This window comes from Schistocerca serialis, chromosome 11, assembly GCF_023864345.2.
Source record: "Schistocerca serialis cubense isolate TAMUIC-IGC-003099 chromosome 11, iqSchSeri2.2, whole genome shotgun sequence".
NCBI lineage: Eukaryota > Metazoa > Arthropoda > Insecta > Orthoptera > Acrididae > Schistocerca > Schistocerca serialis.
The window spans coordinates 188,268,390-188,295,964 of NC_064648.1; the positions used below are offsets into that span (position 1 = coordinate 188,268,390).

Genomic DNA, 27,575 nt, shown 5'->3' on the forward strand with positions numbered 1-27,575 from the left:
ATGTTCTCACACGGAGGGTGCTCTGCAAGGGGAAGGGTCTACTCAGTGACGCTGTGTTTCAGAATCGCCCACAGCAGGACAGGTCCAGGAGGGGAAAGAGGCTCCCACTGTGGACCTGGGCACCCTGCTGGACGCTGGAGGCGGCGCCGTGGTGACTCTGGTGGCGGGCGACACCCGTCTGGCAGCGCACAGGGCCGTCCTGGCCGCCAGGAGTCCCGTGTTCGCCGCTGTTTTCAGCCACGGCACGCTGGAGGCCACAGTCCCAGACGTGGGGGGCCAGTTGCTGCGCCACCTCGTGGCCTACATGTATACCCTGCAGGCCCCGCAGCTGGCCAGAATGGCCCCCCAGCTGCTGGTCGCGGCTGATAAGTACGGCTTGTCAGGCCTGAAGGCACAGTGCGAGCAGCAGTTGGCCGCACAGCTGTCTGTTGAGACTGCGGTGGCCACAGCTGTGCTCGCTATTCGGAACTCCTGTAGCAGCCTTAAGAAGGCCGCCGCCGCCTTCATAAAGACTCATATTTTACACGTGATGGCCACGAAGGGCTGGACAGATGCGCTACATTGTCAGCCTGAAGATCTGATTGAAGTGCTCAAGCTGCTGTCTGAGCCAGCAGCAGAAACCAGGTATGCACAAGACAAGCTACATGCCTACGTTGTCCAGTCCTGTGTAGTTCTGTTTGTGTGCGTGTATTTCCAGCCCCTGAATATCTTTACGTGTATGTGTACTGCAAAATACACCATCACTGACAGACATTTTCTGATATCTCGCTATGCTTTCATTGATTTCTCATGTTAGATTAATGTTGTTGTTGTGGTCTTCAGTCCAAAGACTGGTTCGAAGGAGCTTTCCATGCTACTCTATCGTGTGCAGTACCTACTGCAACCAACATCCTACTGAACCAGCTTAATATATTCATGTCTGGGTCTCCCTCTACAGTTTTTAACCTCCCCCCCCCCCCCCACGCTGCCCTGCAATACTGAATCAGTGATCCCTTGATGCCTCAGAATATGTCCAACTAACGGATCCCTTCCTTTAGTCAAGTGCTACAAATTCCTCTTCTCCCCAATTCTATTCAATACATCCTCATTAGTTATGTGATGTACCAATCTAATCGCCAGCATTTTTCTGTAGCACCACATTTCGAAAGCTTCTATTGTCTAAACTATTTATCATCCATCTTTCACTTCCATACATGGCTACACTCCATACAAATACTTTCAGAAAAGGGTTCCTGACGCTTGAACCTATACTCGATGTTAACAAATATCTCTTCTTCAGAAACGCTATCCTTGCCACTGCTGGTCTACATTTTATATCCCCTCTACTTCAACTATCTTCAGTTACTTTGCTCCCCAAATAGCAAAACTCTTCAACTACTTTAAGTTTGTCATTTCCTAATCTAATTCCTTCAGCATCACCTGATTTAATTCAACTAAATTCCATAATCCGCCTTTTGCTTTTGTTGATGTCCATCTTATATCCTCCTTTCAAGACACTGTCCATTTCTTTCAACTGCTCTTCCAGGTCCTTTGCTGTCTGTGACAAAATTGCAATGTTTTCGCCAAACCTCAGAGTCTTTATTTCATCTCCATGGATTTTAATTCCTACTCCTAATTTTTCTTTTTTTTTCCCTTTACTGCTTGCTCAATATATAGATTGAATAACATCAGGGATAGGCTACAGCTCTGTCTCAGTCCCTTCCCAAACACTGCTTCCCTGTCATGCCTGTCAATTGTTATAGCTGCCATCTGGTTTCTGTGCTAATTGTAAATAGCCTTTCGCTCCCTGTATTTGACCCCTGCCACCTTCAAAATTTGAAAAAGAGTATTCCTCTCAACATTCTCAAAAGCTTTCTCTATGTCCCCAAATCTTACAAACGTAGGTTTACCTACCGTTAATCTATCTTATAAGTCGTAGGGTCAGTATTGCCTCACGTCTTGCAACATTTCTATGGAATCCAGACTGGTCTTCCCGTGCTCGCTTTCTACCATTTCCATTCGTCTGTAAAGAATTCGTGTTTAATATTATGCAGTCTTGACTTGTTAAACTGTAATATTCACACCTGTTTGATTTAGAGAAGTACTAGATCCAACTGGGTTTATTAACGGATAGGTTAGGCTAAAAAAGTCATCTTAGAACTAAATTATTCGTTGATTTATAAGTGGTTTTAACATTATTTGCGGTCATTACTTGTACTGAACTGCATATGTGGAACAGCCTTATAGGTTCTGGTGTAAAGTATCTGAATAAGTGGTAAATTTGCTGTGAAGACGGCAGGAGCCATTTCAGTGGTGGACACAGTGATGTGCTGCTCACAGCAGATGTACTGTGGACACAAGATGTGTAGTGCGAGCAGCCAGGGTAGCGAGCCTACAGGCTTTATTCTGTTTGCTGTGCAATTCACCATAAATCTCTTTACTCAGTGTTACATATATTGTTCTCTGCTGTCTCTGCTGGTGTTCACAATGAGATACTTACAAGTGACATATGCTGCATAAAGGAAAGATAGCGTTGATCAACAAGCGTGTAGTCCGACATTAACACCAGGAACTCTGCAGCGCAGTTCAAAGAGATCAGAAAAGAATTTAAAACTTTCCATCTCTGATGTTGTCATGACATAAATATTAAACCCTGGGAAAAAATAGGTGCTGTACAGAAAACGGTCAGACTGATCGCTATTTCCACATTACTACTGCAGTTTGATTTCTATGTTTCTCCTTCACTTTCTATGTTCATTTCTGAAATATACCTATGGTTACAGAACAAACTTTGTTTATTCTCCCCAAGTAGTACAGTGTTATAAGATACACGTCTTAAGATGTGTGCTAGGTTCCAAGAAGAAGGGTGCGGGGTGAATAGAATCATGAGGAAGACTTCCGTTGCAGGAAGTGACACATGTACGTCTGCAGGAAGCTGTAGGTACTTACTCCTCAAACAGCCTGCGTCCACTTCAGGAGACAACAGACCACTCTCTACAACTCAGAAAGATCCACAAAATTCGCAGATCCACACAACGCTTCCCATTTCCTTTCGCATTTTGTTCAGTTGTTCCAAAGGATATATGCTGTAATCTGGACATTCCCATTCTCTAGCATATTAGGAGAGGTGGTTTTATTAGTCAAAACGCTGTATGTGCTTCTTGGTGGAACATCTGTCGGTTGTCTAGCAACCTGCCGGCCTTGCTTGTACTTCTCTATGCTGTTTCTAAAGGCTGCCCAAAGAACTTCACAGTGTTAGGACCTTCCCTAGCCCATACATTGCAGTTACAGATACATCTCACACAATATGAGTATTCATAAGACCTTTTGTCTCATTATCATTTTTATATGCTATATCACTTAACAAATGCACCATTAAATCCTAATGCCCAATAGTTTTCAATTATATATATATATATATATATATATATATATATATATATATATATATATATATATATACACTCCTGGAAATTGAAATAAGAACACCGTGAATTCATTGTCCCAGGAAGGGGAAACTTTATTGACACATTCCTGGGGTCAGATACATCACATGATCACACTGACAGAACCACAGGCACATAGACACAGGCAACAGAGCATGCACAATGTCGGCACTAGTATAGTGTATATCCACCTTTCGCAGCAATGCAGGCTGCTATTCTCCCATGGAGACGATCGTAGAGATGCTGGATGTAGTCCTGTGGAACGGCTTGCCATGCCATTTCCACCTGGTGCCTCAGTTGGACCAGCGTTCGTGCTGGACGTGCAGACCGCGTGAGACGACGCTTCATCCAGTCTCAAACATGCTCAATGGGGGACAGATCCGGAGATCTTGCTGGCCAGGGTAGTTGACTTACACCTTCTAGAGCACGTTGGGTGGCACGGGATACATGCGGACGTGCATTGTCCTGTTGGAACAGCAAGTTCCCTTGCCGGTCTAGGAATGGTAGAACGATGGGTTCGATGACGGTTTGGATGTACCGTGCACTATTCAGTGTCCCCTCGACGATCACCAGTGGTGTACGGCCAGTGTAGGAGATCGCTCCCCACACCATGATGCCGGGTGTTGGCCCTGTGTGCCTCGGTCGTATGCAGTCCTGATTGTGGCGCTCACCTGCACGGCGCCAAACACGCATACGACCATCATTGGCACCAAGGCAGAAGCGACTCTCATCGCTGAAGACGACACGTCTCCATTCGTCCCTCCATTCACGCCTGTCGCGACACCACTGGAGGCGGGCTGCACGATGTTGGGGCGTGAGCGGAAGACGGCCTAACGGTGTGCGGGACCGTAGCCCAGCTTCATGGAGACGGTTGCGAATGGTCCTCGCCGATACCCCAGGAGCAACAGTGTCCCTAATTTGCTGGGAAGTGGCGGTGCGATCCCCTATGGCACTGCGTAGGATCCTACGGTCTTGGCGTGCATCCGTGCGTCGCTGCGGTCCGGTCCCAGGTCGACGTGCACGTGCACCTTCCGCCGACCACTGGCGACAACATCGATGTACTGTGGAGACCTCACGCCCCACGTGTTGAGCAATTCGGCGGTACGTCCACCCGGCCTCCCGCATGCCCACTATACGCCCTCGCTCAAAGTACGTCAACTGCACATACGGTTCACGTCCACGCTGTCGCGGCATGCTACCAGTGTTAAAGACTGCAATGGAGCTCCGTATGCCACGGCAAACTGGCTGACACTGACGGCGGCGGTGCACAAATGCTGCGCAGCTAGCGCCATTCGACGGCCAACACAGCGGTTCCTGGTGTGTCCGCTGTGCCGTGCGTGTGATCATTGCTTGTACAGCCCTCTCGCAGTGTCCGGAGCAAGTATGGTGGGTCTGACACACCGGTGTCAATGTGTTCTTTTTTCCATTTCCAGGAGTATATATATATATATATATATATATATATATATATATATATATATGTGTGTGTGTGTGTGTGTGTGTGTGTGTGTGTGTGTTCAGAAATTTCCTTTAGAGACTTATATGATTTGTAGAGGGGAGTGAGAACTGGAATCCATGTCCAGAAACATACCGTTTCCCTCCTACGGCGGTCTCAGTTCAGATGTTTAACTCATCCAGTCCTGCTTGAGCAGCTGAGTTGGGCGTGATGCACTACAGTTATTAGATAACAATTCGAAAGAAACACAGCGAAAGATCCCATTATCAGCTAAGCCTCTTGTTTGTATTATCACTTAAATATTGTGTGTTCACATTACCCCAAAACAAGAAATCAACCTAGCATACTGTACATGCAGAAGGTAATGTTTAAGTTTTAATGAAAACAAATGTGCGGAACTGATAAATGGATGCTTCGTTATGTTTACTTTCGGACTGTTACCTAATAACTGTTCTACATCATGCCTAATTCAGTTCCTGAAGCAGAATTGCATGATTTAAACATGTGAACTCAAACTGTCGTAGAATGCATACAGTACGTTTCCAGACGGGGTTCCTGTACAAAATACTACGTACTCTCTCCCCTTTAAAAGTCCTAGTAGTTTGTAAAGAGAATTTCCGAACACCCTATGTATGCTTCCATCACTGATAGAGTTTCCACTTATCAAGCTGTATTTTCTCCTCACTTGTAGCAACCACAGTTTACTTTAGCCACATGTACTGACTAATAATGATTTAATGCGTCTTTACACAACATTACATTGTCTCCTGTGTTATGTAACCCATGTCTCCTTAATTTAAATCCAACTCTTTCCTTCGTTCTACAGCAAATCTCCTTATCACAGTCTCATAGAACTGTATATATAGAATATAAGAATTAAACAGAATTTCTATTTTCATTCGAATAACAACTTCCGATTACATATCCTGCATAAGTGTATGTATAGAGTACTTTGCCTTTTTTTATCTTAATGCTCAATGTTCGCTAGTTTATTGAGAATGCTCGTTGGCCAATGTGAAACAAATTTATTTACTTGCCTATTTTGGTGACAGTTAAACGTATTAAGGGAATAGCTGCTCAGTATCACACATTCTGTAACCCTTGCTTCTCTAAATTTCTTTTGGTGCACAGTTCAGAATCTACTCTTCTGTAGTTTACCAACTGTGCATCCTACAGCCAAGTCGCTAACAGCTACCGATACTATCTGATGATAATGGTACAAGTTGAACATGTAAAGATTACTTCCATTTTTATTTCTGTGGGAATGTTGTTTTTATGTGTTTAGACTACGCTGATGACTAGTTGTCATATCAGTTCTACCTAAATGTTGACCTTAGCATGTATCTTTTATTTGTACTTTAATTTATTCAGCCTGTTGTTTGCTATGCGATGCTACTAGTGTGGGGGCTAAACCGATTAGCACAGGGGTAAGTCCTTCGTCTCAGAGGACCCAGTACTGATGTTGAAAGTGTGTGTTCTATTAGTTGTGTCTGGACAAACTCTCAGCAGCATTGTCTGCAGTGGGCTGCCCTCTGTCCTCCGTGTGTACGGAGTGACCACACCCTGTGTCTCTGCACAGCACTCCAGCCACTGGAGACAGCGAGGTCACCCCGACCAGTCAGCTGCACATGGGCCACAAAAACTGCAGCAGGGCTCCTGTTCCAGCTGCAAAGCACACAGCTACCTGCCCCACTCCCACATTTGACGATGCTTCCGTCTCTTTCCTGAGGTGAGTACTGTCGCTATACATGCACGATTTCCACATTCATTATACCACTTATGAGGGCGTTAGCCAAGTGATCTTATCCAAACACAGAATTTCACTTTATTGTATTTCTCGATAAAATAGAAGTTATAATTGTCAAGGATCGGAATTTTATTTGTTAATTTTTGATGTTTGTGTAAGCATGTATCATAGTGTTTCTCGAGATATTTTTGTGGGAACAGAGTGTGAATTACAACCTGTTCAGACCACAATTGGTCCACTCATGCAGTTATTTGACAAAGGTACCATAAACAACTTCTGCTCTCCAAGTGTAGTGAATGAATAGGTGTGTCGGGTGAAAGCTATCATTTCAGTGGTGGTTTCCCATCTCCTAAAGTAAATTTGTATCAAATTGGTGTTACAGCTACATCTATGCATTGTAACTAAAATATTACTTTAATGCGAATAAATAATTATGTACAAGTTCGTTATGGTCGTCAAAAGGAAATGATGATGGGTCATTATGAAGGAAAAGATGTAAAAATAGTATCCATCAGGAGAATAAGGTTATGGAATGTTGTAGAGTGAAGTTTAATTTTTATGTAATTTCCTGCACTTTTTCTTCAAATTAGTTTTTGACGTTTCAGTATTTAGTAACAGCTGAAAACTTGCGCCATACTGGATGTACAATACTTGTTTAACATTTGCAACAAGCGGCCTTAACTAGTAGGTCATCCTATCAAACGACCTCACTTGGCTCAAACTTTCAGCTGTCAGTTTTATTTCCATGTTTGTTTTGCAGACACTCTAATTACGTTTCACGGGATGAGCCGGAATAGCACCATTGAATGAATGGCGTCTGTAAGAGACGGAGATTCAGTCTGCCACGAGAGCTGAATATGAGGTCGTCTAGCAGTAGTTGTTGGAAATCATTTGTTGGAACATCAGCCTCAACGAAACTGGGAGTCACACGTGCATCGTGTGGCGAGGCAGCCTAGTAGTAAAGGCGACTGCTTGTGATGAGCGAGAAATATGTATTCGACATCCTGTATGGAACAAATTTTCGGTGGTCACTACATAATGGTCAAGATGGCTGGTCATGTTAATCAGGCAATCCTCCTGCACGTGTGGTCAGGTCGAGTCGTGTGTAGTGGCGTACGACGTCTTCTGTAAACAAATCCCTGCAATTGACAGTGTGTCACAGGTGTTGTGGGTACAGATCTTGACTCAGCATGGGGAAATTTCTGCGTAAATGGATCCTGATATCGACTTATATTTATGCTAATCGATTGTCGATGGTAGCAGATAATGGTTGATGACTTTACGAAAAACTGTGAGTGCACATTGCATTACATTTGTTGTATATTTAAAGACCTGCTACCTGACATTTCAAAAAGCATGTCGTGCATTATGCAATTTTACATATAATACTGCATTGTTCTACATCACTAGTAAAATTAGTTTTGAGCTATAAAAGGAGGGTAATAACACTGAATTACAAAGTAAATTAAATTAGTTGTAGGAAATAGAGTATTAATAAATAATAGTAATTAGAACAGAAAATAGAAACATGGGAAAGGAATGCTCTCCAAATATTATTTTACTGTTAAAACAAAATATAACATATAAATTATGATTTGTGTGGTTGCCATTCCCTGTGGGAGGGCCTTGGCAGAAACCTTACTAAATGAAGTACACCATGAGTGACTGCGAGTGTATTTGTTTATACTGTCTATGGAGTAGTGACACTAATTAGATCTTATCTAGGGCATACTATTGCACTATTTGTGTTGCCATGGCTAGATGTAGTTACCCATATACATGTCGTATGTGTGCTGTTATCTTGTATGTCTCTGAGCATGATGTTTTTATCTTTAAGCAATGTCATAGGCTGGAGTGGAACCACAGTACCTAAAGATTCGCCTCACCATATAGCATATTCCTTAGATGTAATGAGTGTCTCAGTTCTTCAATTAGTCGTTTTCCTTCCCCATTTTAACTGTTGCATTGAAAATGCATATCATGTAAATGAAAAAATCACATGTGATGCCTCCTTTCTTATAGTTATCTTTTTTTGTCTGTTTTAGGTATTGAACCTCTTATGAGTCTTTGTCTGATGTTGTTGCTGTGCTTGTGTCATTTTCTGTTCCCGCATCTACGTCAATGTCTGTGGTGTGTCTGAATTTGTGTCCTCCCAAGGATCGTGTTGTTGTGGTTGTTATGTGCTTGTCTGAGATCTGCCTTATGAGTTTCCTCGTCTGTAGATTTCGTGCAGTGTTCTTGAAACATTAACAGTTGCGCTGCTTAGAGCACACTATTTGTCTGGGTCTCGTAGCATTTCTTTGATGTCGTTATGCTCTGTTACAGACCTTATATGTGTGAGGGTGTTGAATGTAATGTCACATGTTCAGGAGACCCTTACGCCACACATGTGCGTGTAGTACTCTAGCTAAGGCCCACTCTGTTCAAGCGCAGTCGCAATATGAACAACGGCACGGCTTGGATCCGTATGCTTCTGATGAAGCTGTACCTGTAAATTGTGGAAGAAGGAGAAAACACGATGGCCTTTGTCGGTCATCTCCCAGTCCATTTTTCAGGTCTCAAGGTGGCTGTTATTTAATTGACTCATGTCTGCAAAGTTTGCCCCTGTTATTAGTGGAATCTTGTAGTGTGTACCCCTCATGACCCAGCACACCGCCGCTCTGTGGTGGATAATGACGTCAATGCGGCAAGACCCCAGAACCACACACAAGGCCTCTACTGACGTGGTGCCAAAAGCACGCAGCATTCTGAGTAGCATGCTCCTCTGTCCTAGCCTCACTGTGCTTCCATAGGCCACTGGACACAGGCAGTGTGTTTATGCACCTGCTGCGAAGCATAGTAAGGCTCCCAAGAGAGCTGCATTATATGTTTGTAGTGAATGCACAGGACCATATAGTGATTTCATTGCTAATGCACTTACTGTTAAAGTCATAAAGACTACGTATTTTGCACGTGAACAATACGTATACATGCCCTCAATTAGCAACAATGACAGTATTCAACATGGTTTCTTAATATAATTAAGGCGTAATAAAATAAGCTATTGTGTGACATACGAATTTCTTTATTATTCAAGCGGATATATGGGAGGGAAAGAAGAATTGTAAAGTTTATATTTTGGTACAAAGTCCATACTTGAATTTAAGGAAACACAACGCCTGCTCCACAGAGATTCCAGTACTTCGTGCTTTGGTGAACCAGGACAGTCAGCCATGGGCATGCATAAACTGTAGATTCAATTTACATTTAAAAGCCTCGTACGCCATAGGTGGACAATACAATTCACACACAGTGATACATAATCATGGAAAACAGAACACTTATTCTGAAGTTATATCACGTACTGGTAACTGACAAGCATTTGCCAAGTGTCGTGCATAAAAGTAATGCAGGTGATGTAACACAAGAAGAGGTGCATGCTAACAGCCAACGAGTAGAAAGTATACAAAAAAGTTATTAAAGAGACAGAACACAGCGGGAATCTGTAGAAATGCCAGGTACCTCTCTGCTTGAGGTGACAAGCAAACATGCACACCGCAAAACATACGACATCGTTAAGCACAGTGTACATACTGTTGAGGAAAAAGTTTAAAACATATTGTATGTAGTATATTCAAAATTAGTGAATCTCAGTAAAGTACGTGACAGAAAAGGAATTATACCAATTTATGGAGTTACGAAAACTGAGGGACGCAATCCTAATAAAATATCAAAAAGCGATGAGGGAACTACTGGAGAAGGAAATAAATGTTAGAACAGAACACAAAACAAACTACGACAGTATTTAAAAGACTGGTCGAGAATTATGTTAGTAAAGATAACAAGAAGAGAGCAGAACGTGTGTCGAGAAAGACTTTTGTTATGTATGGTTCCAATAAGCACATCGATGTACAGGTAGAAGAAAGTTAAGACCTTCCTCGCTGACGGCTGTGCGAAGGCGTAAAACAACTTACATAAAAGATCACAAGTTATGAAAGACTAAGTGCCTACGAATGATAGCCTCAGAAACGGAGAGGCTTCGAACGTGCCAGTGTCGTCGGCATCTAGAGAAAGTGGCTGGAGACCAGTAAAACCACGAGCAGACAGTGATGTGTTGAGCGCCCACATCCCATCTCAGAACACTGAGGTCAGAGTTTTGTACAGCAGGGCAGGTGGTGGTCTGGCGGCACAGTAGAATTCTGGTGCCAGCACAAGTGGTTCACAGCAAAAACCTGGCACACGTTGTTGAATGTGAATATGCATACTGCATGATCTGATACAAGTTTGCATGTGGACAGATTAAATCATCATTGTTGGATCTTGCCCACTCGTCTCGTATAGGGTGCCTAATGGATGCTGCATTCTCAGAATTCTACACAATAACTTAAGCTTAAAACGTTAGTAGTTTTATTTCTATAAAGCAGATTGACAATACTTAACTTTAATGTAAAAAGGTGTCACAAGCGATGGGCGACATGCAATATAAAGTAGTCTAGTGCAATATGCAATGTTCAAGAAAGTCTGTCTCTCAGTTTGTGGATCACAACTATCAGTTCTCGTAGCACTCTCTGCTAGGCCATGCTAATGCTGTCCACTAATGTCTGGCCGCGGCTGGCAGGAGCGGCGCCTATATTCATTTCTCGCAGGTGTCAATCCAGTCATGGTGCGGTCCTAATCAGTGCACCATTGGCCCATGTCGTTTCACTGCCTTCTCTGGTCTTGCGTTCTTCGTCTTGGTTAAAGGGGTCTTGTATTGAGTGCGACCATGGTGGGGGATGAATGAGTGTAGGCGCAACGACGGGCCGAAAGCTGTGGCTGCAGGGGACACCAAGCTTCCAGCCGTACTCCGCCATCCGGCCTGTGCTCTGGCAAAAATGGCCCCCCTGGACACCACCAGAAGGGTATGCGTCCACCTCCTGGTGTAGAACATGTAGAAGGCGGCGACTGTTGTGTTGTGGGCGGATCCAGCTCTATAGGTAGGACGAGAGGGGACGGAGGAGGCGAAGGCTCCACCTCAATGGGGTCGTCCTGCAGTGTCTTGATGTGCTGTGGCCACTTTGCTCTCTGGACCCGTGAATCAGGGGGAAGAGACACTCAAAAATCGTTGTGTACACGACAGTGGCGAAGTTGATTTTGATGGCGGCACTGCAAAGCATCTGGAACTTAAAAAAGATACATGCAAGCGCCAAGTCGATGGACCATCCCATCCTTGTCGCCCACTGTTGGGTCTTGCCCACTCGCCTCGTATAGGTTGCTGCCTTCTCGGAATTCTATATAACAATTCAAGTTAATAACTTTAATAGTTTCACTTCGTTAAAGCAGATTGACAATGCATAATTTTAATGTACAAAGGTGTCGCAAACGATGAGGGACACGCAATATAAATCAGAGTCTTGTGTAACATGCAGTGTTTAGGCAAGTCTGTGACAAAGTTTGTGGATCACAACTATCAGTTCTCGTAGCACTCTCTGCTATGCCATGCTAATTCTGTCCACAAATGTCCAGGCGAGGCTGTCAGGAGCGGCGCTTATATACACTTCTTGCAGGTATGGTGCGGCCCTAATCAGTGCACCATTGGCCCATGTCGTTTCACTGCCTTCTCTGGTCTTGAGTTCTTTTTCTTCGTTCTGGCGCTCGTGGTTATGCCAGAACCGTCACTACCACTGTAGTGGCAGCAGGCTCATCGAGACTGGACAGTGGATCACTGGAAACGTATGTTCTAGTAGGATGAATCATGTTCTTTTGGTTACATTATGCTGATGGCCATGTCCAGACATGCCATCGTCCAGGTGGACAGTTACCCAAAAGATGCACAGGTCCATATATGCTGCACAGTGAGAGCCGGAGTATGTGGTGGGTGTTATCACCTGGGCTTACATGACATCTGTCACCGATGCCACCATGACAGCTGAGGATTACCTGTACACTAATGCGGATAACCTGTACATTTTCATGCTTTATGTCTTCCTCAACGACTATGAACCTGTCACGAAGACAGGATTGTGGTACAGTGACTGGAGGAGAATGATACTGAACTCCTCTTGTCTCGTCCACATAATTTGCAGCGTGTGAACCTGATGGAACACATTTAGCTCGCTATCAGACGTCACCTCCACGAATACAAAGCAGTAGTCCATAATTTTCGAGAGCACAGTGTTGTGTAAATGTAGAGATAACACACACATAAATTTAATCAGAATTATGAACAGAAAGGCTAAATAAGGGTGACAGCTACACTGAATCTGATTCTTTGGCATTACACATTGCACACTACAAGCAAAGCAAAGTAGGTGCCAACAGAACAGTTAGTGGCCGAGGACGGAACGCAACAGCAGGCATAGTAAGGAATTACACAACATGTCCCCACTGTCCTCTTTCATCCCCCTCACCATAGAGGATTTCTCTGCATCTACTATCCAGCATGGTAGCCATCCATCTTGGGCAGCTGTCAGGTACCCTCTTGGTCCTAGCCCCCTAACAACACAGGGATCGCACTGCTGATGTCTGAGCTGCAAACTCCCCACATTTGCCAAGCACTACATGCCCATCTTCTTGGGGAATCAGGACTCCTGGTCACAGCCATCATGCCAGGTGGCCTTTGCTGTGGCTGGGTGGCGCCTGTGGAGAGACCCTCTGATCAGAGTGCGTGGCATCAGGGCGCACGACCTGCAATAAAGTGCACCAAGTCATCTCTTGTTGGTGACTGGCGCCAGCAATCTCTAAGAAGGGCAGGGTAAACTACAATGTTGACAGATATGATCCTGAATTGTTCTCCTCCGTAGTTACACCATGAGACGAAGAAAGGAGTATGGAAAAGAGAGAACATCGTTCGCCAAGTTATTTAGTCTGCAGCAGAATAGATGGGCACTGCTTTCTGGCTATAAAGCCTCTATTTTCTTTATCAAGAACCTGGAGGACGAGTTTGACGAAGTGGCTGTATTATCGAAAATGAGAAATGCGGCAGTCCTAAACTAGACAGTATCCTGAGCCCAGCCCTGGGCGTTGCTCGCCTGTGACCTGCTCAGTCATATTCCTCTTCCTGTCATCCCCCATCAACATGGTCCCCCACAACATGGTCGAGGGGATTATTTTCCACCAGGACCTTCTCTTGCAATCTGACGACAAGCACCACACCAATTTAGAACAGTGGGGTGTTCACCTCATTCAGCATATCTATACGGGACTGAAAAACAATATGGTTGCTACTGGTGCCTACATCTTGCCCTTTGAAGTTGGTTCATTTCCCAAAAAATCAAGGTGATGGTATATCGATGTGATGTAAAACCATACGTCCTACCCCCTATATGGTGCTTGAACTGCTGGTAATTTGGGAATATGTTTTCCCACAGCAATTCCAGCACCACATGTTGAGACTTGCAAACCGTTACAACATTCTCCTTTCAAGGCAACAATTTCTACCCGTAATGAAATGGCAAACTTTTGCATGGTAAGAAAACACACTCATAACCAACTAACTGTATAAAACACGTAAGCACGTTGAGTAAAAGCCTTAAAAGGTACTGAATAGAAAAAACACACAACAGTTCTTGCTGGCTATAAACAATATAAAATAATCCACTACGGCATACATTTACAACCTTGCTTGATTATAGCCATATATACATAAACACAAATTTACGTAAGTTAGAGCTTCCAGATGAGCAGGAATTCCTTATGCAATTGACTAGTTCTTACTACGAGGAAAAAGGAATTTTTTCTTCTTTCTTGGAGTACCTTTTACATGTGAGTCTAGTAATACCAGTTATGGTAGGCGAGAGAATGGATCACTCTTAGTGCCTTGCATTTTAAACAGTACAACCATTGGTGCCTTAGACTTTCACAGACATAGCAGAGGCTAACAGTCCAGAACCGCGCGACTGCTACAGTCGCAGGTTTGAATCCTGCCTCGGGCATGGATGTGTGATGTCCTTAGGTTAGTTAGGTTTAAGTAGTTATATGTTCTAGGGGCCTGATGACCTGATGTTAAGTCTCATAGTGCTCAGAGCCATTTGAACCAAACCCGTAGGTAAGCTGGGAGAGGAAAGAAGCAATCCGAACCACAGATGTACTCTGACTCGCTCCCCTTTGGTCCTCAAAAGGGGACAAACGGACCACCCTTTCTAATATTACCACCTTCCCGCAGGTGGGCAGACGAGAATGAATGGCGGGAAACCCCCAAAATATACGGTTGATATAATTAACATGAATAAGTACATTGAATTCAATTAAACTTCAGAAAATCTGTAACAATCAATACTCAACTTCTGGTGCGTTACGACTCCCAGGCTGAACCAACGCAACACCTCTGCCGAGCCGCCCGCTGCCAGGCATTTCAACGGACGCAGGAAGGCGCGCCGATTTTCAGAACCTCCTCGCCGGTCGACAGCATACTGCCGAACTGCAAATTAGGCCCCTCGCAGACCCACGCTCAGGAAGACTCCTTTCGCGACGAGCAGTTAATGCCGCATACCATGGAGCCGCTGTTCGCGTCGCTTACGCTGATGCCGCGGTCTGCGCGCTGTCCCTCTGGCACCAGCAGAGAAGTCGCTTCTTCATGCCGCAACTGCAAACTCTCCACAAGAGCCCACACAGCCAAATCATAAACCCTCGCGAACAGCCCACTTTTCCCCTTTCCCTCTAGAGGGAGACACCGAAGCCTTCAATTGCGACAACAGCACCACCGTCAGAGAAAGGAGGGCGACTGCTTCACGCTACGTGCTGTGGCGCGCTTTTCAAAGCTAACTTTACTATGGCTCACCAGTGGTCCCAACACCACCAGTCCCTAGCAGTTCCAGGTCTGAGGACGAGGTGGAGATCGTAGAATCCCTCAAGGTCCTAGATCTTGCTGACGCTTCAGACGCAACAGTCCTGGATACCAGCACTCATGGTGACACTGAGGCATAAACTTTCTCCTTGATCCCTTCATGCATTCCCAAATGACTGACTACCTATTGCTCCAGTGGAACTGCGGCGGTTTTTTGTCCCACCTCGCTGAATTATGACAACTTTTGAGCATTACATTTGCGTTTTGCATTGCTTTTCAGGAAACGTGGTTTCCTGTGATGTCGACCCCAGCCCTTTCTGCCTGACATGGGTACTACAAAAAATGTACTGACTGTGACAGACTGCAAGGTGGAGTCTGCATCTATCTATGTCTGTAGCGAACCTATGCTCTTTGAAACACTTTTGGGAGTTGTGAGGACAATGCAGGAAATTACCATCAGCAATATATACGTCCCTCCAGACGATGAAGTTTTGCACCATGTATTAGCTGCCCTAATTTCTCAAGTCCCACCCCCACCCCCACTTTTCCTACTTCTGGGTGATTTTAATGCCCCTAACTTTGTTTGGGGTGGAACCAAGATTGCTGCTGTGGTAAGGTTTTCAATGATCTACTAACTCACCTCAGTTTTTGCCTCCTCATTACAGGTGCCCCCATTCACTTTAGTGTGGCATATGACACATACTGAGCCGTTGATCCCTTGGTTTGCAGTCCTGGTCTGCTCCTTTATATCCACTGGAGATCTCACGACGAATTGTGTGGTAGTGACCACTTTCCACTCTTTCTGTCCCTACCCCAGCATCGCCTGGACACTTGCCCATATGGGCTCTTACCAAGGCTGAATGGGATGCTTTCAAGTGCACTACAACTGTAGAATCTCCTTTTTATAGGACCACCATTACTACCATTGTTGCCCAAGCTGAATCTTGAATCTCTAATTCCTCAGGTTGCCCCAGTGGAAGTCAGTGCCTTGGTGGTCACTCAAAATCGCTGTGGCCATTAGAGACTGTAGGTGGGCCCTTCAACATCATAAGCACCATGGATTTCTAGAGCACGTCATTGCCTTCAAACAGCATCGTGTCCAGGTATGTCAGCTCATTGCATGATGGTAGTATTGGGGACGATACAACTCCACCATTGGCACAAGAACCTCTGCTTCCCAGGTCTGGACCAAGTTCAGATGCCTTTACGGATATGAGACTCATGCAGGTATACATGGAATTTCGAGATGGAGCTGTATATGCCGATCCACACATAATTGGAGAATGTCTCGTGGATCATTATCTTCGCACCTCAGCATCTGAGAATTAAACAATGGTGAAACGACAATTCCTATCTCTCGCTCCACACCAATCCGAGACATATGGTGCTCCCTTCAGTGAGTGGGAATTGCTCAGTGCCCTTGCCAATTCTCCTGACTCAACCCCTGGGGCAGACCACATCAATTCCCAAAAGCTTAAACGTCTGTCAGTGGATTATCAGTGCCACATCCTTGTCATCATCAACTGAATCTTGAGCGATGGCGACTCCCCATCGCAGTGCCAGGAGAGTATGATCATCCCAGTGCTAAAGCCTGGTAAGAACTTGCTAGATTTGGACTATTATCGTCCTATCAGCCTCACCAACGTTCTGGGCAAGCTGCTTGAATGTATGGTGAGCTGGCCGTTGTGTTGGCTCCTCAAGTCTCAGCGTCTTCTGGCTCCCTCCCAGGGCGGTTTTTGGCGAGTTCGCTCTACCACTGACAACTTACTCTACCCGGAGACTGCGATCTGAATGGTCTTTTCCCGGCGTCAGCACCTCATTTCCACCTTTTTTGGTCTGACGAAAGCCTACAATATCACTTGGCGACATCACATCTTCTCTACTCTGCATGAGTGGTGTCTTTGGGGCCCGCTCCCGATTTTTTTACGGAACTTTTTGTCGCTACGCATTTCAGAGCTCGAGCTGGTGCCTCACACTGTTTGCCTCACATCCAAGGGAATGGGGTCCCACACGGCTCTGTCCTGAGCGTTCCAATCTTTTTAATCATCGTTAATGGTCCTCAATATCTCCTTATGATTTTTGTATTTCCCTTTGCTCCTCTTCTGTTGGTGTGGCTGAACGTCGACTGCTGGAAGTTATACAAAAGGTGCAGCAGTGGGTCCTCACTCACAGGTTTCAGTGTTCAGCTGCCAAGACTTGTCATGCCCTTCTGTTTTTGTTGTACTGCCATCTCCATCTGTAACTTTACCTTGATGACCAACTACTTAATGTAGTGGAGACATTCTGCTTTTTGGGACTGGTCTTTGATACTTGCTTAACTTGGCTTCCCCATCTTCGTCAGCTTAAGGAAATGTGCTGGCAGCATGTTAATGTTATTCAGTGCCTGCACCACAACGAATGGGGTGCTAATCGCCCTACACTGCTGCAGCTGTGCAAAGCACTTTGCAGTCCCTTCTTTCATATAGATGCCTGGTGTGTGGTTCTGCTTTGCCATCAGCATTCCAGCTGCTGGACTCTATACACCACTGTGCGACAGGAGCTTCCCAAACCAGCGTCCTTGTAAAGGCTGGTGTTCCTCCATTGCGAATTAGGTGACAGCAGTTGCTTGCAAATTATACTTCCCATATTCATTATTCGCCTTACCATTCAAATTATGATCTCCTTTCCCTAATATGGCTAACCATCCCTGACAAGCCGGCTGCGGTGGTCTAGCGGTTCTGGCGCTGTAGTCCGGAACCGCGGGGCTGCTAGGTCGCAGGTTCGAATCCTGCCTCGGGCATGGGTGTGTGTGATGTCCTTAGGTTGGTTAGGTTTAAGTAGTTCTAAGTTCTAGGGGACTTATGACCTAAGATGTTGAGTCCCATAGTGCTCAGAGCCATTTGAACCATCCCTGACAACAGCAGCGCACATTGGGGATGCCAATTGCAATTTGTGTTTGCTTCTTACTGATCTCGACACTTTCCTTCTATCACTTTTCTATGTACAAAATTGTTAAGGCTTTCGTGGCCACTTGTTGACAAACTGCCTATTGGCTTCTGTCTCGGGTTCTTCGGCCGACGTTCATCTAATGATTTTTCTGGAGTTTCGCCAGCACGAGTGGCTGGCATTGTCAAAGCTTCACCCTCCATTGCCGGTGGTGAACTGGAGGCGAGCTCGCGGCCGCAGACTATATGTAAACACGGCGTAAAGACGATTTTCAAACCGACAAGGAAGATCAAAGAGTGTCTTAGATCGGCGAAGGAGAAAAGAGACCCACTTGCAATGTCGGGAATATACCGTATTCCATGCACATGCGGAAAAGTTTATGTCGGAATGACTGGACGATCAATTAACACCAGGATCAAAGAGCATAAGCGACATTGCAGGTTGGGGCAGGTGGAGAAATCGGCCGTGGCAGAGCATGCACTGAATGAGGCCGACCACGTAATAAAATTCTCCGACACGCAAGTTCTGGCTGTAGAGAAGCACTATCACACGCGTTTGTTCAGAGTAGCTGTAGAAATACAAAAACACGCTAATAGTTTCAACAAGAAAGAGGAAAGTCTTAAGGTAAACGGATCCTGGCTGCCCATACTGCAGCGAACGACCGTCGCAGGTAGTAAGAGGAGAACCGCACCGGAAATGACAGCGGAGAAGCCCTCGGACGTTGGCGCGCCATGTACATATAGTCTGCGGCCAGAGCTCGGCCCCAGTTCACCACCGGCAATGGAGGGTGAAGCTTTGACAATGCCAGCCACTCGCGCTGGCGAAACGTCAGAAAAATCATTAGATGAACGTCGGCCGAAGAACCCGAGACAGAAGCCAATAGGCAGTTTGTCAACAAGTGACCACCAAAGCCTTAACAATTTTGTATTATGCCTCTACGGGGAGGAGATTTGCAGATTGTACCGACGCCTTGAGTACGACGGAAGAAGAAAGCGCGACTGATGTCCTCTCTCGCCTTTCTGTCACGGTGCCGAGATGAATGTGCTACACCGAAGTTCTTGAGATGCAAGCGCCTATTCACCACCGCCCAAGCACATCGTATCTACGACAGAATGGAACGAGCTTTTCTTCGTGAGCGAGTACATACAACACGGAGAGACTTGGCAAGAACGGATCGGGAACTTCTGAACATTTTCTATCCACTAAGTAGCAGAATGCATCGAGACGACTGGGACAAGATCGACAGCATCACTCACAGGAGCATGCAGAACGAACTCGAGCTCTGCACTGAGCGGCAAAAGAAAAAGTTTGAAAGATGCCGGAAGCAGACCGACAAGGCGATTCCCGACATGTCACACACAGTGGTCAACCTCACTGAACGACAATTGACCGAAGAGGAAGTGTCTGTTCTTCAAAAAGGAGGGAATTTCGCTATCATCCCGAGAACTATACCTATGGAGGACATCATTGCCAACACCGAAGCAGCCATTCGGACCCTTCCTTGTGAAAGGGCAGAGGAAATACGCACTGTAACAGCCAGGATACTGCACCGAGCAAAACCACCAGCTTGCAACATGAAGAAAGAAGAGGTACAAGCCATTAAGAATCTCATCGCCGACAAGAGTGTATTGGTACTGCCTGCCGATAAGGGGAATGCGACCGTCGTAATGAAGACCGAAAATTATGAGCAAAAGATCCGAGACCTATTAGATCCGACGACGTACCGAAAACTAAGCGCAGATCCAACGCAGCGTATCACTCGGAATACGAATCGATTAATCAAGGCGTCTTCTCTGCCGGCGGACATACAGAGAAACCTGCGCAACACAGAAGCCCAACCGCCTCGGCTGTATGGATTACCCAAGATTCATAAGAACAACGTTCCACTGAGACCGATTGTTAGCGCTCCTGGCTCACCAACGTATAAACTGGCGAAACACTTGGCCTCTCTGCTCCAGCCACACGTGGGGAAGACCGACACATACATTAAGGACTCAGGACATTTCATTGAGAAGCTGAAGAAACTGAAACTTTCGCCAAACGACATCCTGGTCAGTTTTGATGTTGTTTCGTTATTTACGAAAGTGCCATTCAGTGACGCTCTGGAGCACATCGGTTCCATGTTCCCGCAAGACATCAAAAAGCTCTTCCATGCATGTCTCACCACGAGCTATTTCACGTGGAATGGCGATTTCTACGAACAGCTGGAAGGTGTCGCCATGGGTAGTCCTCTCAGTCCAGTGGTGGCCAACTTCTTCATGGAACAATTCGAAGCACAGGCACTGGACTCGGCGACTTGCAAACCTAAGGTGTGGTACAGGTACGTCGATGATACTTTCGTGGTGTGGAAACCACTCGGTGAATTCCTAAGACACTTGAACAGCCTCCATGCCAACATAACATTTACCATGGAAGTAGAAAAGGACAAGAAACTGCCATTTCTAGATGTGCTGGTCACAAGGGACGGCGAAAACCTGGGACACAGCGTGTATCGGAAACCGACACACACGGACCGATACCTACTCAATCTGTCAAACCACCACCCGAGCCAGAGAAGAGGCATGATTAGTACGCTCGTAACGAGAACAGGACGAATATGTGAACCTCAACACCTCAAACGAGAAATGCAACACCTGGAAACTGCTCTGCGGAGCAATGGGTACTCCACAAATTACATTAGCAGTGTAACAGAGCCAAACACTCGGCGAAGTAAGGAACCAGAAAAAGAAATGTCGGGCACGGCCTTTCTGCCATACATTCCCAGAGTGACGGACAGAATCGGCCGTATATTGCGCAAACACGGCGTAAAGACGATTTTCAAACCGACAAGGAAGATCAAAGAGTGTCTTAGATCGGCGAAGGAGAAAAGAGACCCACTTGCAATGCCGGGAATATACCGTATACCATGCACATGCGGAAAAGTTTATGTCGGAATGACTGGACGATCAATTAACACCAGGATCAAAGAGCATAAGCGACATTGCAGGTTGGGGCAGGTGGAGAAATCGACCATGGCAGAGCATGCACTGAATGAGACCGACCACGTAATAAAATTCTCCGACACGCAAGTTCTGGCTGTATAGAAGCACTACCACACGCGCTTGTTTAGAGAAGCTGTAGAAATACAAAAACACGATGATAGTTTCAACAAGAAAGAGGAAAGCCTTAAGGTAAACGGATCCTGGCTGCCCGTACTGCAGCGAACGACCGTCGCAGGTAGCAAGAGGAGAACCGCACCGGAAATGACGGCGGAGAAGCCCTGGGACGTTGGCGCGCCATGTACATATAGTCTGCGGCCGCGAGCTCGGCTCCAGTTCACCACCGGCAATGGAGGGTGAAGCTTTGACAATGCCAGCCACTCGTGCTGGCGGAACGTCAGAAAAATCACTTTTCTATGTGTTCACTTTGTGGTCCATACCACAGCCACTGGTTCGTCTGGACCTATCGCAAAGCCCAAAAGGCTCAGTTCTACCTGTGGCCTCCACTGGCAGTTTTTCTCTATTGTTGGTGAGTTTCAGGACTCAGAAACAGTCTACACAGATGGCTCAATGGCTCTTGTTGGCTTCACTTACGCTCACATTGGAGATGCTGAACAGAGCTCCTAGCTGGATTGCGTCAGTGTTTTCACTGCACAGTTGGTAGCTATCTCGCGCACTCTTCAGCATATCCATTCTTGCACAGGTGAGTCCTTTGTCATCTCTAGTGACTGTTTAAGTAGCGTACAAGCTCTCTATCAGTACTTCCCTCACCACCCTTTGCTGTTAACTATCCAGCAGTCTCTTTGTGCGCTCGGCGACAGCGGACATTCGGTGACCTACATTAGGACCCCAGGACATGCTGGGATCCTGGGCAATGAACTTGCTGGCAGGCTGACCAAACATGCTACCAGTAAACCAACTCTGGAAATCTTCGCACTGGAGACTGATCTCCAGTTGGTCTTATGCTGTAAGGTTTTCAGGATCTGGGATGCTTAATGACACACGGTCAGTACACCAAATAAACTATGTGTTGTCAAGGAGAATACAAATCTGTGATAATTATCCATGCAAGCCACTCGCAGGGAGTCTGTTGTCCTTTGCTAACTCCACATCAGCCGCACCTGGCTGACACATAGACACCTCCTCCGTCACTAGGACGTACCTCAGTGTTGCTGTAGGTCCCACTTGACTGTCGTCCTCATCTTACTGGACTGCCCTAGTTTAGTTGCTCTGCAGTGGACTTTTAACCTACCCATCACACTGTTAACGGTGTTGGGAGTCAATGTCTTAACAGTTGACATCGTTTTACGTTTTATTTGTGAGGGGAATTTTTATCACACAATCTAATGGTGAGCGTCTGGCTTTTTCTATCTTTATTTTAACTCTTCCTCACTCTTTCTTTGCTGTTTTTTAGCCTTAGTGTTCGTATTTTCCCTGTTCAAGTTCGTCTAGCCTTGTCTTTAAGGCTGGAGGTTTTAGTGTGTTGCAGAGTGGCTCGCTCATCCTTTATTCCTGTCGTGATCACCCAGTCCTGGCCATCTGCTGCATTGTTCTGATACCATCCACTGTTTTTTCTTTTAGTTTACGTTGTCCACTTTTGTTAGCCTTTTTTGTTTCCTTCTTCAGTGTGGTTTCGAGTCAGTCTTTCGCCTTTTACTTTCCCGAAATCGTTTTGGTAATGTTTTTAACCTGAGAGCTGTTTGAATGTTGGGTAATGGACAGATGACAGCGTAGTTTGATCCCTTTACTCACCACACCAACCAACCAATTAAAACTGCTTCTCATAAAGAATCGAGCTCAATGCAGTTTTCGTAGTACTATAGCTAGGAACATGTCAGATCTATTGCCAGAATGTACAAATATATTTTATATCAGACCTCAGCTTGTAAATCACATCCAGCGAAAGTGATAGTTGGGTTTGACAATGCATATGACTGAGTGAAAAACAATTTTTAATATGACTGTGAGCAAAATGCGATTTAACGGATGAGTGACTAACATGATATACAGTGTTATAATTAACGAGGCATCCACAGTCATCGTTAGTCAGCATCTTATGACAACACTATACCCAGATTAGTATGGGATGGCTGCTGCCAGCAACATCACATGCTTCTGATTTTAAATCACATCTCGTAATATGACAAGGACTTCAGGTTTCCAAGATGAAGAAGATATGAAAGGAAAATGCTCATAAATCAGTTTGCAGTTCAACAAGAACTAAAATTTGCAGAAAACTGCACACGTTTGAACAGCAAGACCAGTAATTGACTACGAAACAGTTCCAGCTCATAAAACTAGCCTAAATATCATCTCCATAAATGCTTGCGGATCTTATGTATTTTCCCACAATTTACAATATGGTTTGAGTTAGTTAGGAACATAGCCGTATGTCAGTGCTTCAAAGGCTAGACGGCTGTGACACAAAAATTACTTATAAGATACAAGTGGTAACTTTCATGAAGACTTATACCATTGGTAAAAGCATTTAGCAGTAGTATTTCCACTGTTCACAACATTTCCAAACAGAACACAGGCAGTGGTGTATTCCTTCATGTGTAATGACAGCACCTTCAAGACCATCTTTAGTGTCACAATGCTACAGGACTTGCAGATGTTGGATCTCAAGCCACGGAACTGAACGTCACGAAAGGCAAGAAATTACTGCTATGTCCAAATGCATTCTCATTCCATATGAAGCATCTAGCAGATACACTTCGATCAATGTAGATCTAATAAATCACAAGCTAGATTCTGTTTCCGAGTATTAGTTGGACACAGTTTTTTTTCAGGGAATAATCTAAATAATCCCTTGCTGGCCACAAAACTCAGAACCAGCAGGTAGGAGGTAATTTGTGATAATGTTCCCATCACAGATAAATTATACAGTTTCCTATCCCTCCAAGTTTACTTTGCCTGCAATTCTGAATAGTAGACAAACGATGAATGGAGCTGCATGGTGGAAAAAACATGTTCACCAACAGAGCAACTTACAAACACACGGAATTCAAGTGCATTCCTAAACCGAAATATACTGATCACCAATGCACTAAATCACTATTTTAAAGAAAAGAAATCCTATTAACTGTCTCTCAAAGTGAAAGATTAAAAAATCTGTTAAAGTCCTTGTTCATGCTAAGCAGGAAATCTAACTTGCGGTTGTGATGTGAAACAAAATTTAAACTGTCACTAATGTTCATTACATTACTTTGCAAATTCAACTTTTCTGAGTGGTTTTCCAGGGTATCATTTCACTTCAGTGCATGTTCATTGTTTTCAGTGTGATTGGCTTCTTCTTTCTTAGTGCATTAGATTAATTTCACTTCAATTATTGTTTATGGCACATACTGTCTCTCAAATGGTTCAAATGGCTCTGAGCACTATGGGACTTAACTTCTAAGGTCATCAGTTCCCTAGAACTTAGAACTACTTAGACCGATCTAACCTAAGGACATCACACATATCCATGCCCATGGCAGGATTCGAACCTGCGAACGTAGCGGTCGCGCGGTTCCAGTCTGTAGCGCCTAGAACCGCTCGGCCACCCTGGCCGGGGGCCTCTCAAAACATCTTATTATAAGTGAATTATATTTTTATAGTAGGTTTGTGTTCCTGCTACTTTCATGAGGTGAAACATTATTTTTCATCACTAGAGAGGAAAAATTGTGCGCCAAAATTATAAATGAAAAACACTGTTTTGAGAATCATTCGGCTAAAAGTCCGTTAAGTATAACAAATATTTTATAAAGTCATTCTTACATTTCAGAGTGAATCATAAGTTACCCCATTTCCTGTTAGTATTTTACGTACAGTAATCCATATGCAGAGAGCGAACTTTTAATTTATGGGAGCACAGTCAGTCCCATGGTTTGAGATCCTACATCTGCATGTACTGTAGCATTGTGACACTAAAGGCAGTCTTGAAGATGCTGTCATTACATAGAAAGTGACACACCACTGGCTGTGTTCTGTTAGGAAATTTATTGGGCAGTGGAAGGACTGCTGCTAAATACTGAAAGAATTGGGAGTGACTCATTATTACTAACAAAGTTTATATGTATGTAATATTTGTCAAAAATATGGGAGAAAATGCTAGGAAAGCTTATGGCGTGTAGTTTTCATTTTCATGCATGCAATTTTGGGCATGGTTTGCAGGTCTCCACCAAATCCATTGTACATCAGTGCTAGAAACACGACTCAATAAATTGCCTGCTACACCACACCCCATCAGAGATCACTCGTGTACAGAAGGTGGCTATCATCGGTTCACAGTTGAGGCACGCCCATGCTGGGTGGTACCAATACCAGCCCCAATAACCACACATATGAAAGGCAAAGACTCATCGCTCTGTAGAAATTGTGTGTGGCTGCTTCAGCAAGAGATTTAGAGTACAGAGTAGCGGATCATTTTTTAACAGCGATAAACTTTGTGGCCCAGAAGCCCACATACGACTGATCTAACAGAATATAGACTTGCAGCATCTTGTCCACCCAGTAAATCTGTTCGGTTGGAGGAGAGGGGATCATGCACTGGGTGTACTCATGAGGCAACGAGCTGTAATTAAAGTGGGGATTCCATAAAATATTCAGTCGTAATGAGAAACCGTAGTAGATCAAGTGTCTTAAATTGTCACTGATTCTGGTCAGGTTATAAATGATTACCATTAAAGTACCAGTAATGATAGTTTAACGCCTGTTTGTGAAGCAGCTTCCATAGCTCCGTATTAAATTGCCCAAACAGCTCAGAGACTGGCTCTCATCTGTAGGAGTTTTTTGAATCTGGAGATGTGACTTTGACTCTGTCAGTGATCTGTGCATTTAAAAACTAAGTAGCACTATTTCAAACATTCAGTGTCACACCGTGGGTACACCTTCACCAGACTACACACACACACACACAAAACACACACGCACAAAACACACATACACTCAAACATGTGTGCGAGGCAAACATAAATACACTGCCTTCACCGGGACCACACCAAGTGAAACACTGTGGAAGTCAAAAGAGCTTCAGAGCTGTTGGTTCCTGTACAGTAATTCAGGATTCACGTTTGTTTCTCTCTATATAGAAAAGAACCATTATTATCTCATGCAGTTATCACAACTATAAAATGAGTTTTGAGTATGTCAGCTGTATGATTTTCAATAGAATCAGCAACATTTGCAAATCTGTCTGCCCAAAATATTTCTAGAAAAAGGAATTATATATTTTATCGATCAGCGGATATTGGATTCATTAATTTAATACGTCATTTACCATTACTTCTTAATTGACTTTAGTTTCAGAAAATGTTACGAAATTCTTCTCCTGAACACATGTCGCACAGTGTATCAGCATGTAGGTATTTTCGTTTAGACCCATCCTAGCGAGATTGTCGCATGTAAATTACATACTGCAGCACTTTTCCACGAAACAAGATTTACTTTCCAACGGTTGTCATATCGAGACAAGTACATTAAACTTTAATTTACTCTCATGATCTCGCTGTCGCCTTAAGGCGCATCACGGCCAGAGGAATATAAGACGAAAGTTTCTCTTTCTCTCTATCTCTCTCTCTCTCTCTCTTTGTCTCCCTCCCTCCCTCCCTCTCTCTCTCTCTCTCTCTCTCTCTCTTTCTCTATGTGTATGTTTCTGTGCGTGTGTGTGTGTGTGTGTGTGTGTGTGTGTGTGTGTGTGTGTGTGTGTGTTTGTGTTTGTTTGTTTGTTTGTTTGTGTTGGTTCTTGTGTGTATGTGCATCTGTCAATGAGTGTGATTGTGTGTAGGGGTAGAGGAGTCCAGTTTGGTATCATTGCTGTACCCTAAACGTCACTACTAAATGGTTTCCTGGTTAACAGTAGCTTTCTCTGTTTGACGAGTTTGTGTCAAGAAACTTGTTGATAATTGGGTTTACTTTTGCTCCTGTAATAACAGAAACTTATCTTTAAATAGCAGGAGACGTCATTAGCATTATTTGTCACATTTGCAAGTGTCAGAGAGGACTGCTGCACACAGAGACGTAGTAATGGCTGAACGAAGTGGAAGGCAACAACTTCTATAATGACTGAATTCTAAGGTCAAAAAACTAACGATCACGAATTAAAGTGACAAAATGTGATAACTTTGTATCTTGAGAGTTGGAGTGTAGGAATTTTTTGTGGAGAGTGCATGAAGAATTTGAGAGGATGACGTAACTGTGCATCTGTACGTTAATATAAAACAACTTTCTCAGTGTTCTGTATCACAGATGGGAGATTTATCAGTTGTCAGAGATATGAGTTTTAGAATTGGTTACAGTTGTACCACTCCGATACGCTTCT

At 44.5% G+C, this 27,575-nt stretch overlaps 1 protein-coding gene across 1 annotated transcript in view; it reads left to right on the forward strand.

Annotated features, from left to right (window-relative positions):
• LOC126426789 (ankyrin-3-like) overlaps positions 1-27,575 on the forward strand; it is a 60,188-nt gene that overhangs the window by 31,896 nt on the left and 717 nt on the right. Inside the window, exons 4-5 of the mRNA XM_050088785.1 lie at positions 63-624; positions 6,461-6,610. Coding sequence (XP_049944742.1) covers positions 63-624; positions 6,461-6,610 — 712 coding nt within the window. The remainder of the gene's footprint in view (positions 1-62; positions 625-6,460; positions 6,611-27,575) is intronic.